General features: G+C 43.7%; 1 protein-coding gene across 2 annotated transcripts in view; it reads right to left on the bottom strand.

Annotated features, from left to right (window-relative positions):
* The window catches only part of BTC (betacellulin), a 60,313-nt gene that overhangs the window by 3,967 nt on the left and 42,104 nt on the right, over nt 1-14,242 (bottom strand). For both annotated transcript variants that reach the window (XM_056568198.1, XM_056568206.1), the window contains exons 4-5: nt 13,437-13,583; nt 11,866-11,967 (exon numbers count right to left, since the gene is read on the bottom strand). In XM_056568198.1, the coding sequence (XP_056424173.1) occupies nt 11,868-11,967; nt 13,437-13,583 (247 nt within the window). In that variant the 3' untranslated portion in view covers nt 11,866-11,867. The remainder of the gene's footprint in view (nt 1-11,865; nt 11,968-13,436; nt 13,584-14,242) is intronic.

Raw genomic sequence — 14,242 nt, 5'->3', positions numbered from 1 at the left:
CAAATTCAAGAATATTTAAAATCATTCCACAAAAAAATATGCAGCATATACAGGCATGGCCGTAATTGTTGGCACCCCTGACATATTTCATGAAAATGAAGTATTTCTCACAGAAAAGGATTGCAGTAACACATGTTTTGCTATACACATGTTTATTCGCTTTGTGTGGATTGGAACTAAACCAAAAAAGGGAGGAAAAAAAGCAAATTGGACATAATGTCACACCAAACTCCAAAAATGGGCTGGACAAAATTATTGGCACCCTTTCAAAATTGTGGAAAAATAAGATTGTTCCAAGCATGTGATGCTCCTTTAAACTCACCTGGGGCAAGTAACAGGTGTGGGCAATAAAAAAATCACACCTGAAAGCAGATAAAAAGGAGAGAAGTTCACTTAGTCTTTGCATTGTGTGTCTGTGTATGCCACACTAAGCATGGACAACAGAAAGAGGAGAAGAGAACTGAATTGAGAACCAAAATTGTGGAAAAATATCAACAATCTCAAGGTTACAAGTCCATTTCCAGATTTGCCTTTGTCCACATTGCGCAACATTATCAAGAAGTTTGCAACCCATGGGACTGTAGCTGGAGAAAAATTGATGAAAGGTGTAAACTCAGGATAGTCCAGATAGTGCTTAAGCACCCCAAACCAGTTCCAAAGATATTCAAGCTGTCCTGCAGGCTCAGGGAGCATCAGTGTCAGCGCGAACTATCCTTCGACATTTAAATGAAATGAAACGCTATGGCAGGAGACCCAGGAGGACCCCACTGCTGACACAGAGACATAAAAAAGCAAGACTACATTTTGCCAAAATGAACTTGAGTAAGCCAAAATCCTTCTGGGAAAAGGTCTTGAGGACAGATGAGACCAAGATAGAGCTTTTTGGTAAAGCACATTATTCTACTGTTTACTGAAAACAGAATGAGGCCTAAAAAGAAAAGAACACAGTACCTACAGTGAAATATGGTGGAGGGTCAATGATGTTTTGGGGTTGTCTTGCTGCCTCTGGCACTGGGTGCCTTGCATGTGTACAAGGCATCATGAAATCTGAGGATTACCAACGGATTTTGGGTTGCACTGTAGAGCCCAGTGTCAGAAAGCTCGGTTTGTGTCCGAGATCTTGGGTCTTCCAGCAGGACAATGACCCCAAACATATGTCAAGAAGCACCCAGAAATGGATGGCAACAAAGTGCTGGAGAGTTCTGAAGTGGCCAGGAATGAGTCCAGATCTAAATCCCATTGAATACCTATGGAGAGATCTTAAAATTGCTGTTGGGAAAAGGCGTCTTCCAATAAGAGAGACCTGGAGCAGTTTGCAAAGGAATAGTGGTCCAACATTCTGGCTGAGAGGTGTAAGAAGCTTATTGATGGTTATAGGAAGCGATTGATTTCAGATATTTTTCCAAAGGGTGTGCAACCAAATATTTAATGGGTGCTCCAGTGGAACACTTTTTTTTTTTAATCAACTGGTGCCAGGAAGTTAAAGAGATTTGGAAATTACTTCTATAAAAAAATCTTAATCCTTCCAGTACGTATTAGCTGCTGAATACTACAGAGGAAATGCTTTTCTTTTTGGAACACAGAGCTCTCTGCTCACATCTATGTCCATTTTAGGAACTGTCCAAAGCAGCATATGTTTGCTATGGGGATTGTCTCCTACTCTGGACAGTTCTTAAAATGGACAGAGATGTCAGCAGAGAGCACTGTGCTCGTGATTCAGCAGAGATCTCTGTGTTCAAAAAAGAAAATAATTTCCTCTGTAGTATTCAGCAGCAAATACGTACTGGAAGGATTAAGATTTTTTAATAGAAGTAATTTACAAATCTGTTTAACTTTCTTGCACCAGTTGATTTAAAAAAAAAAGTTTTCCCCCGGAGTACCCCTTTAAATTAAGGGTGCCAATAATTTTGTCCAGACCATTTTTGGAGTTTGGTGTGACATTATGTCCAATTTGCTTTTTTTCCTCCCTTTTTTTGGTTTAGTTCTAATACACACAAAGGGAATAAACATGTGTATAGCAAAACATGTGTTACTGCAATCTTTTCTGTGAGAAATACTTCATTTTCTTGAAAGATTTCAGGGGTGCCAACATTTACAGCCATTACTGTATTCCCATTGAAAACAACTGGTTTGCATTGCACATGTTTTCCAGCTTATATTTTGGAGCATAATAATTATCAAATAATGTATTGAAAAATTCTGTGTGAACCCAGCCTTAGTCTTTACTCATAACGCATATCTGGATCCATCACAACTAGGGAACATCGATAGCACACACTTGTTTCCTTCTTGACTTTTGAAGCCATCCTTCTTTACATGTAAGAAAACAAGTTTTGAGCAACAAAACAATTGAAGGTAGGTTTACAAATGAGTTGCTTTTCTATCAGTTTATGTAGAGATGAGAACAACCTAATGAAGAATCTTCTGATATTTCGGCATGATAGGGTGCTAGATCAGATGTAAATGTAATGGCGCCCTTTGAAAAAGCGATTTAATGGCAAAAAGTTAGTAAGGAGGATTCATATTTTATTGCAGCACTGTGACATGGGTTCCAATATTAGTATATGGAATGCTGGTACTTACAAGTCAGCTGATAGTATAAACTATATACATCCAGCCTATATTACAAGTGCTTAAAAGCATGGTTTAAAATTCATTCATCAGAACGTGTATGCACAGTGCTGTAATTTTAATACTCCACTGCCACCTTGTGGCCACTGAGCACAAAGTCTTATTTTCTCAAATGAAATAAAAGTTAAGTTTTATTTGCATACTAGCTGAGTACCCGGCATTGCCCGGTTTTTCCTTCCTAATCCTTGTTGGGGAGGAAAATCAACAAAGGAGGAAGCTTCTGACTTCAAATCCCATCCCCATATATTGTTGTCATATCTCAACCCCATATCCCGTCCTCATATCCCGTCCTCATATCCCGTCCTCCTATCCCGACCTCCTATCCTGTCCTCCTATCCCGACCTCCTATCCCGACCTCCTATCCCGTCCTCCTATCCCGTCCTCCTATCCCGTCCTCCTATCCCGACCTCCTATCCCGACATCCTATCCCGTCCTCCTATCCCATCTTCCTATCCCGACCTCCTATCCCGACCTCCTATCCCAACCTCCTATTTCGACCTCCTATCCCGTCCTCCTATCCCATCCTCCTTTCTTGACCTCCTATCTTGACCTCCTTTCTCGACCTCCAATCCCGTCCTCCTATCTCAACCTCCAATCCCGTCCTCCTATCCCGACCTCCTATCTCGACCTCCTATCCCATCCTCCTATCCCGACCTCCTATCCCGTCCTCCTATCTCAACCCCCTATCCCGTCCTCCTATCTCCACCTCCTATCCCAATCTCCTATCCCGTCCTCCTATCCCGTCCTCCTATCCCATCCTCATATCTCGACCTCCTATCCCGACCTCCTTTCTCGACCTCCAATCCCGTCTTTCTATCCCGACCTCCTATCCCGTCCTCCTATCTCCACCTCCTATCTCCACCTCCTATCCCGTCCTCATATCCCGACCTCCTAACTCGACCTCCTATTCCGACCTCCTATCTCGACCTCCCATCCCGTCCTCATATCCCGACCCGTAATATGTGTACCAGGTATTGAAATATCTCCAGACGTACAGAAGTTATGTGGGAACATACATTTCCTATTGATTTGCATGGGACTTTAAACAAAAACCCTGACCCTCACAAATGGGGTAGTTAAGGGTTAAATTAACTATCCTATATTTTAAGTGGACATATAAGAAACATGTGACCAAATATTATCGAAAAATTTCCAGCCGTTTGGAAGTTATGCAGCAACATATATTTTCCATAGACTTGTATAGGACTTTAGACATAAACCCTGCCCCTGGCAAATGGGGGTGAGTAAGGGTTAAATCACCTATCCTATGTTTGTTGTTGACATATAAGTAACATGTGTGCCAAGTTTCATGGTAATATCTTTAGCCGTTTGGATGTTTTTGTGGAACATACACACATACATACATACACACACACGTTGAGTTTTATATATATATAGATATATTTTGGGAGTCTTTAGTCAGGGTTATCCCTGAGGGGAGTAACATCCCCAAGGAATTTTGTGTCACATATATGATGCCCTAAGACCCTCAGGGGACCTTTCTTGGTGGTTTTTAGTAAATGTAACGGGTCACGGCAGGCGGTGGATCCTCCGGGCCTGTGTGGATGATGACGTGAGCTATGCCAGGGAGCAGAGTCTAAGGTGCCACTGGTTTACACTAGAGCCCACTGCAAAGCGGGATGGTCTTGCTGTGGCAGACGGCGACCAGGTCGCTACCCCTGGCACGAATCGTCCACACAGGTTGCTGGGATGTGGCGTGGCACAAAATGAAACTGGCAAGACATGGTCAAGGTAACAGTAGGTCAAGGCAGGTGGCACAGGTGCAGGGTTAGATAACGGAACAAGGATCTGGTACACAGAAATCATGAACACAGAAACACAGTAGCTTTCTCTAGGGCACAAAGGCAACAAAGATTCGGCAGGGAACAAAGGGAGTAGCTGACACGTAAAGACAGGGTGCAGGTGTGAACACTTAATTAAATGAGTACTGGCCCTTTAAATGTAAGAGCTCCAGCACAAGCGCGCCCTAGGAGTTGGGGGCACGCCTGCCGGGGCTGCAAGGCCAGGAAGACAAGGTAGGTGAGTGACGGGCTGGGATTCACATGTAGGCCCTTTCCCGTGATGCAAATCCCAGCCCTGCCGGCAGATGGGACAAGAGAGCGCTCACGGCCAGCGTGTCTGGCTCGGAGCGCAGATGTTACAGTAAAAAAGGGTTTCATGGTGTGCTACCTAGTTGGGATGGGGGAGGGGGAAATCACAGGAGGCTATTTTTTAAGAGAGAAGAATTGTGGATTTTTGCCCTTAATTCCACATATCCAGCTGGTCTAAATTACTGACATGACCTTATTTGCCATTGGGACTAGCACAAAATCATCTATCAACAATTTTTTTTTTTATATATATATATATATTGTTCCTTATGTAATTATAAGAAACTTTGCTATTTTCTTGCTGTTAAAATTCTCAACCTTTATGTTTTAATGTGATTGAAAAACTGGCCACAGATAGTTTGGTCTCCTCCTGGCCTGGCAGGAGACCAAACTCAGGAAGTGCGTGCAGGGCATGGCAAGGTACAGTGACATCACGCCTGTTGGGGAACGCACACATTGTGAGCAAGGGGAAAGGTATGATACACAGCTTTTTAAAGCTCAGAAAAAAATGTAAGGGCAGGAGGAGTGTTAGGTGTAGTTAGGGAATATTGCCTGAGTTAGTTTAGAAAATATGGTTTGATGACAGGTACTCTTTAATCTCTGCATCAAAAAATATATAAGTAAGTTTTATGGAGTCTTTCTTCTCCTGTTTTTTTTTTTTCTTGGTAAACTTGATAAACTTTAGTGTTTTGCTTGTGAAGGAGCCTGATCTTCAGTGTGTAAGAGCAGAATAATACTCTAAAATGTAAGGGGAAGGAAGATCTATGTCACTTATAGCACTTAGATGCCATTTAGAGCTAATACAGTGATGAGACTCTGCCTCCACTTTCTGCAAACTTTGAGGAATCATGGGAAGTATAGGCAGGAGTAGTAAATTATATCAGAAAGGAAAGAAGAATCAAGATGGCAGAAAGTATATGCATGCCAGGTACAACACAAGCCTTCATTTTATTATTTAATACCACCCTATGTTGCTATGTATAAGGTAAATCCTTTTTTTCCTGGACTGCTTCTGTAATGATGAAATAAGTGTGTGCTTTCTATGTTCACTAATTCTGAGTAATGACTTAGGAGGAGTAAGAACTATTGATCCAATTTTTTTCAAATGAATATGATGGCCTAAATGACATATTACACATAAAGAAGATAACCATTCTTTTATCAAGGGACAGAGTGTTTCTTCCACTATTGCTAAACCATGTCCAACATTTTCGGTGCACCTGGGGCATGGGGAGGTGGACTTTGTATGTTGGTTTGAAAGATGCTGACTGATGGTACATACAACACATTTGGAAAGTCTTGAGACCCTTTCACTTTTTCTCATTTTGTCATGCCATGGTAAGAGAGGTAACAAGAACCCAAAGGTCACTTTGACTGAGCACCAGGTCCTGGTAATGATCCTATGTGGGAGAAAGTTCCAGAAGGTCCCCATCACCATAGCACTCCATCAATCTGGGCTTTATAACAGAGTGTCCAGAAAGAGGACTTTCATGTGTAAAAGACAAATGAAAGCTCATCTAGAGTTTGCTAAAAAAAATAAAAATAAAAATAAGAACATCTTGTCTGATGAAATCTAATTCAACAAATTAAACTGTTGGGTCTCAATTCCAAGTTTCATGTCCGGGAAAAACAAGGCATTACTCTTCCTCTGCCCAATACCTTCCCTACAGTGAAGCATGATGGAGGGGGCATCATGCTGAGGGGTGTTTTTCAGCAGTTGGGACAGGGAGACTTGTTAGGGTTGAAGGAAATCTTGAGCAAAGAACATAGACATTGTTAGAGAAATCCTAATCCTTAGTGCTCTGGACCTCAGACTGGGCTGAAGATAATAACACTATGCAGACAATCAAGACAACACAGGACTGGCTTAGGCACAACTCCCCGAATGTCCTTGAGGGACCCAGCCACAGCCCTGACTTAAACATCTCTAGAAAGACCTGAATATGGCTGTCCACAGATGGTCCCCATCCAACCTGACATAGCTTGAGAAGATCTGCAGAGAACAATGGCAGAAAATCCCTAAATCTAGGTGTACATACCTTGTGGCATCATATCCAAGAAGACTGGAGGCTGTAATCCCTGACAAAGGTGCTTCAACTAAGTACTGAATAAAGGGTCTGAATACTTATGTCAATGCAAGATTTTAGTTTTTCCTTTTCAATAAATTAGGAAAGATTTGTAACATTCTGTTTTCACTATGAGGGGCATTTACTAATCTTTTACTATGTAGTCTGGTTTTTACCCTGTTTTTTTCTACTTCATTTTTGACTATGTGCGACAAATTTACTAAATTGTTGCACGGCATTAATAAATTTGGCACACATAGGCAAAAGTGGGAAATTTACTTCATGCAGTAGAAAAAATAGTCTGTTCCTTTTTCCTGCTGTCTGAATAGGTTTGGCTGCTGGTTTCCTTATGGATCTTTTGTTTTTGAGTTTTTTTTTAGCTTTTTCACCACATCTAAATAATTCAATAACTACAGTGGTCCCTCAAGTTACAATATTAATTGGATCCAGGAAAACCATTGTAAGTTGAAACCATTGTATGTTGAGACCATAACTCTATGGAAACGTGGTAATTGGTTATAAAGGCACCAAAATGTCATCCAAAAATAGGAAAAAGTGACAAAGAAAAATAAGTAGATAACTAATATAGATAAAGCAAATCCTTACATATAAAAGTAATAAAGATCTGCTGGGAGCTGTAAATTACTGTCTATGTCAGTGTTTCCCAAGCAGGGAGCCTCCAGCTGTTGCAAAACTATAACTCCCAGCATGCCTGGACAGCCAAAGGCTGTCCGGGCATGCTGGGAGTTGTAGTTTTGCAAAAGATTGGGCCACCCTGCTTGGGAAACACTGGTCTATGTAGAGGACAGGAGCTTCCTCAGGGGTCCTGTACAGTACAATCAATGTCCCAAACAAGTAATGGAGTCACCCTCACCAGGTGTCCAAAAGAGCAGCTAACCCTGATACAGGTAAAGTGTACAGAACATGTAATACCAGACACCAGTCAGTGCATACACTTCAGTAATACAGGGGTTTTACCAGTGAATGCCCATTTTGATTGGTTGGTTCTTCCAGCCATTGACACGTTTCACAGATCTGGACTGTCTGTAGCATTGTATGTTGAGTCTGGTTTCAACTTACGATGGTCCAGAAAAGACCATTGTATGTTGAAACTATTGTATGTTGAGGCCATTGTAAGTTGAGGGATCACTGTAAATTGTAGTCATGGCTCAGAAGTGGTAAACGGCGTTTAGTGTGTGTGTGTTTATTACATTTTTTTAACACAGTTGTTTTCTCCCTAAATGTACTTACACTTTTTTTTTTGGGTTACTTCTTCTACAGATCTGTGTATCCTGTGGACTCCTTTGGATTCGGTGGACTACTTCGACGACCAGCGTTTTTCTTTGCTTGATGTTAATAAAATGGTTAACGAGGGCTTGTGGGGGAGTTTTTTTGTAATAATTTTTTTTTCAAACCTGTTGTGTTTTTTTTTATTTTACTTTACTAGACAGGCTTAGTAGTGGAAGCTGTCTTATAGACTGAGTCCATTACTAAGCCGGGCTTAGCGTTAGCCACAAAAACAGCTAGCGCTAACCCCCAATTATTACCCCGGTACCCAACACTGCAGGGGTGCCGGGAAGAGCCGGTACCAACAGACCCGGAGCGTCAAAAATGGCGCTCCTGGGCCTAGGCAGTAACAGGCTGGCGTTATTTAGGTTGGGGAGGGCCAGTAACAATGGTCCTCGCCCACCCTGGTAACGTCAGGCTGTTACTGTTTGGTTGGTATTTGGCTGAGAATAAAAATAGGGGGACCCTATGCGTTTTTTTAATATATTTAATTATTTATTAAAAAAAAAAAAAAAAAAACGCATAGGGTCCCCCCTATTTTCATTCTCAGCCAAATACCAACCAAACAGTAACAGCCTGACGTTCCCAGGGTGGGCGAGGACCATTGTTACTGGCCCTCCCCAGCCTAAATAACGCCAGCCTGTTACCGCCTAGGCCCAGGAGCGCCATTTTTGACGCTCCAGGCCTGTTGGTACCGGCTCTTCCCGGCACCCCTGTGGCGTTGGGTACCGGGGTAATAATAGGGGGTTAGCGCTAGCTGTTTTTGTCGCTAACGCTAAGCCCAGGTTAGTAATGGACTCTGTCTCTAAGACAGCTTCCACTACTAAGCCTGTCTAGTAAAGTAAGAAAAAATCACAACAGGTTTTAAAAAATTTTTATTACAAAAAACACTCCCCCACAAGCCCTCGTTAACCATTTTATTAAAATCAAACAAAGAAAAAGCTGGTCATCGAAGTAGTCCACCGAATCCGAAGGAGTCCACAGGATACACGGATCTGAAATGAGAAGAAAACAAAAAAAATGGGTTAGTACATTTATTATCACCTGCTCACACATCTCCCGCCCCGCACGACTACAACTGCCAGCATGCCCTTACAGTAAGGACATGCTGGGAGTTGTAGTTGTGTGGTGCAGGAGATGTGTGGGCAAGTGACAAGCTTGTCCGCTGCCCCCAGCTGCAGGACTACAACTCCCAGCATGCCCTTACAGTAAGGTGGGGCGGAGGCCGGGCACAGTGTTTCCCAACCTGGGACTTGTAGTTTTGCAACATCTGGAGGCACCCTGGTTGGGAAACACTGTTTTAGGCCAGTGTTTCCCAACCAGGGTGCCTCCAGATGTTGCAAAACTACAAGCCCCAGCATGCCTGGACAGTCAAAGGCTGTCCAGGCATGCTGGGAGTTGTAGTCTTGCAACATCTGGAGGCAACCTGGTTGGGAAACACTGGCCTATAACAGTGTTTCCCAACCAAGGTGCCTCCAGATGTTGCAAAACTACAAGTCCCAGCATGCCTGGACAGTCAAAGGCTGTCTAGGCATGCTGGGAGTTGTAGTTTTGCAACATCTGGAGGCAACCTGGCTGGTTAACACTGGCCTAAAACAGTGTTTCCCAACCAGGGTGCCTCCAGATGTTGCAAGACTACAACTCCCAGCATGCCTAGACAGCCTTTGGCTGTCCAGGCATGCTGGGAGTTGTAGTCTTGCAACATCTGGAGGCACCCTGGTTGGGAAACACTGGCCTAAAACAGTGTTTCCCAACCAGGGTGCCTCCAGATGTTGCAAAACTACAACTCCCAGCATGCCTGGACAGTGAAAGGCTGTCTAGGCATGCTGGGAGTTGTAGTTTTGCAACATTTGGAGGTAACCTGGCTGGGAAACACTGGCCTAAAACAGTGTTTCCCAACCAGGGTGCCTCCAGATGTTGCAAGACTACAACTCCCAGCATGCCTCGACAGCCAAAGGCTGTCGAGGCATGCTGGGAGTTGTAGTCTTGCAACATCTGGAGGCACCCTGGTTGGGAAGCTTGGGTAACTTACCGGCTTCCGTAGGATCCAGCGCTGCACGACAGTGCCGCGCGACACTGCCGCGCGATAGTACCGCGCGACGATCCCCGACAGCGATCGTCGCTGGAGCCTCGGAAGGTTAAGTGAACGTCTTCGCCGGTCCCCTTCAGCTGTTTAGTTTTGCAACAGCTGGAGGACTACAGTTTACAGACCACAAACCAGTGGTCTGCAAACTGTGGCCCTCCAGCTGTTGCAAAACTACAACTCCCAGCATGCCTGGACCGCCAATGGCTGTCCAGGCATGCTGGGAGTTGTAGTCTTGCAACATCTGGAGGCACCCTGGTTGGGAAACACTGTTTTAGGCCAGTGTTTCCCAACAAGGGTGCCTCCAGCTGTTGCAAAACTACAACTCCCAGCATGCCTGGACAGCCAAAGGGTGTCCAGGCATGCTGGGAGTTGTAGTCTTGCAACATTTGGAGGCACCCTGGTTGGGAAGCTTGGGCAACTTACCGGCTTCCGTAGGATCCAGCGCTGCGCGACACTGCCGCGCGTCACTGCCGCGCGACGATCTCCGTCAGCGATCGTCGCTGGAGCCTCGGAAGGGTAAGTGAACATTTTCGCCGGTCCCCTTCAGCTGTTTAGTTTTGCAACAGCTGGAGGACTACAGTTTACAGACCACACACCAGTGGTCTGCAAACTGTGGCCCTCCAGCTGTTGCAAAACTACAACACCCAGCATGCCCTGACAGCCAAAGCCTATGGCTCTCAGGGCAGGAGCCCAGGCTGAGATTACAGTGCAGCCGCCCGGGCTCCTCATACGGTCTCCCCGCTACCCCCCCTTGTCTCCCGCCCGGGCTCCTCATACGGTCTCCCCGCTACCCCCCCTTGTCTCCCGCCCAGGCTCCTCATACGGCCTCCCCGCTACCCCCCCCCCCCTTGTCTCCCGCCCGCGCCGCTCAGCTCCCGCTGCTACAAGACTACAACTCCCAGCGTGTCCTCACTGTAAGGGCATGCTGGGACTTGTAGTCTTGCAACAGCAGACAGATGGGAGTTGTGTGGCGCTGGCAGGTGAGAGGGGGGTGGGATGTAAATCACTGTAGTGTCCCGGTAGCGCAGTGAGGGTAGCGGGGAGAAAGTATGTCGGAGCCCGGGCGGCAGTAGCTTTTCCTGCTCCATGTTGGAGCTGGAGTAAATTTAGTCAATTTTTACGGCCGTTGCGACAGTTTATTGCGCAACTGCGACTGTCTCAGTTAATAAATTCCTGACCACTGCAAGTAAAAACTGAAAACTTGCGTAAATTAAGCGGGAAATTTTTTTTTAACTTTCTAGCTCTTGCTAGGGAAAGTCGCACAATTTATAGGGTAGGCGTAATTGCGACAATTTTGCGCCAAAAATAGTCAGAAAAAAATGACTAAACCCCTTAGTAAATGCCCCTGTATGTTTTTATGGGGTATTGAGTGCAGAATGATGGGGCAAACATGATTCCTTTTTATTTTGCACAAGGCAGATACATAACAAAATGTGAAAAAAGTGAAAGGGTCTGAAGACTTTCCAAATGTCCTTTATATATTTAAACATTTGTCTGCCTTGTATTTTTTCTGTCACCATTAGTTGCTGTCCTTACAGAATCATTCATGCTAAATGACAGATCTGCAATTCTATCAATGGACGCCCTGATTAGGCCACAGATCATGCCAGAGATCAATTGGTAACTTCTCTGAAATCTGAAAAAAAAATTCAGAAGAAGGAAAGATAAAGACCAAACCAGTTACCTTTAGGCAAAATGTGTTTCTTCCATTTTCCCTGTGGGATCATTACTAAGGCTTTCCATTTCCTTCCCTTTTATTTTTCTTCTATGTGCTTTTCTGCAGTGACTGTTAAAAGGATACAATATAGTTAAAAGCAGCTCCAACCACAATGCATTATTTTCATCAATATCCATATACTAGGATGTTATTTATACAAACTTTTAACATGTTGGGAAAACCTGTCAAAAATGTAGATCCCAGCAGGTCTTACTCCTGCCGAGAAGTAGCACGGTAAAGCAAGCAGCAGTGCACTTTACTTGCCGGCTAACCACCCGCCCGATCCCATGATGTGATCCATAGACTATAATGGAGCTTAACCTTCTGATTGGGCAACTGGTCATGGAGGAAAGTGTGGTGCCTTGTGCTTCACCTGAGTATAACTCATGATCTCAGCGTGTCTCAGGAGTGAGACCCGGTACGATCTGAACTTTTGTCATGTCTGGACAACATGGAAAAAGTCTGTATAAATGACAGAGATGCTTTACAGAGGTTTCCAAGCTAATGGGAAAAGCTGCAATACCAGGTAAAGCCACCATCAAATGTACAGAGCTGTGACTGGTATGAGAAGAAGAGGCCACAGGGGCGGTCAGACCCCTACCATCTGTTACTGATCCTAAGACTAGGCAATCAATACATCCCAGAAAACCCCTTCAATGTATTGCAACAGATTTTTAAATCAACACATTTCGATAATTAAGGGGGAGATTTATCAAAACCTGTGCAGAGGAAGAGTGGTGCAGTTGCCCATAGCAACCAATCAGATTGCTTCTTTCATTTTCCACAGGCCTCTTTAGAGGCCTGTGGAAAATGAAAGAAGCAATCTGATTGGTTGCTATGGGCAACTGCACCACTCTTCTTCTGCACAGGTTTTGATAAATCTCCCCCTAAATTGATAACAGTGACTATCATTCTCCCAGTTCATCACCAGTATGAATGCATAGCATATTTTCCTGTTCAAGTTGCCAAACTGAAATAAGAAAATAAATCCTGCTTTATATGTAGGGTTTCAGCAGCAAGGATTGGATATAACTTGGATCACAGCTGTTTAGCCACTTAGATGCTGAAAGTGGTTACCATGCTGCAGGAGAGAAGGGGAGTAGCTGGACTAGTAGAGACAGTGGCAGACAAAGAGACTGCAGAGAAAAAGTAATACAGACCTTGATTCACAACTCCCACTGTTCCATACTGCTTTATAATGTTGACCATGCTGCTGCTATACAGGGTGTGCTCTACTATGTGTGTGCAAAATATGGGATACACCATAGCAACGTGTCTGTAACCACTAATTCAGGGAGAACTGAAAATTAGTGATGAAGCCTGCAGAGCAGGCTAAGTCGACAACCGCTGTGCCGCGGGGTTCGTGCAGAATCGAAGTACTGTAACTTCGCTCATCTCTAATCAATTCACAAACAATAGTTTCATTTGATGAATTTTCAATATTATCAGTACATTTGTTAGCTGCTATCTGGTCATACATAAGATTCTTGTAAATATGACATTTTAAGATGAGTCCTAGTAAAGTTCAAAAATCTTACTGGGAGCAAATGCAAATAGAAATGATGACAATAATAAGTGCCACCATTGCAATAATGAGGCCAATCACAACAAGTTGTCCTCTGTCTTCTTTCAAGTAAAATAGGTCCAATTTTTCACATCTCGACCCGGTATAGCCCTGTTCACATCTAGAAAAGAAAATGGAAATGACTACTATTATTTCTAATGAAACATTCTGTTCTAAGCCTTGCTTCTCACTAAATGCTTGTTCCATGCTGCAAATACCTAATGTACATGCCAAAAAGCTTGTGTCCTGATTTCTTTGCACAGGAGAAGCCACATACTCATAGACACAATGCTCAACCGTCCAGACAGAATCAAATATATCATAGTTAGTATAAAACAATAACTGTCACTTGCTTATTATTAGCACATTATTATACCTATTAATGTACAGTATATTGTTATCTTTATTAGTTTATATCAGTGATCTCCAACCTGTAGCTCTCTAACTGCTGCCAAACTACCACTCCCAGCATGCCCAGAGAGCCAACAGCTGTTCAGTAATGCTGAGAATTGTAGTTTTGCAACAGCTGCAGACAGGGACAAACATAGAATTTATAGGGCCCCATAGCAAAAATCAGAACTGGGCCCTCCAGACTAATATTCACCCATAAAGTGACAACTTAGCAGTAGATTTCAACAGTGACTAACAGGTGACATATTCTTGAAATCATTCTTTTTCCTTCTCTAAACCACCATGATGACTTCTTCCATCCATGATTCTTTTCTGCAGACTGTGCCAGAAAAACATCTAGGGCTTCTTCTGACATGCATCCTACCTCTA

This window comes from Hyla sarda, chromosome 1 (genome assembly GCF_029499605.1).
Source record: "Hyla sarda isolate aHylSar1 chromosome 1, aHylSar1.hap1, whole genome shotgun sequence".
NCBI lineage: Eukaryota > Metazoa > Chordata > Amphibia > Anura > Hylidae > Hyla > Hyla sarda.
The sequence above is the reverse complement of the archived record's forward strand: the minus strand, read 5'-3'. Positions and strand labels throughout refer to the sequence as shown.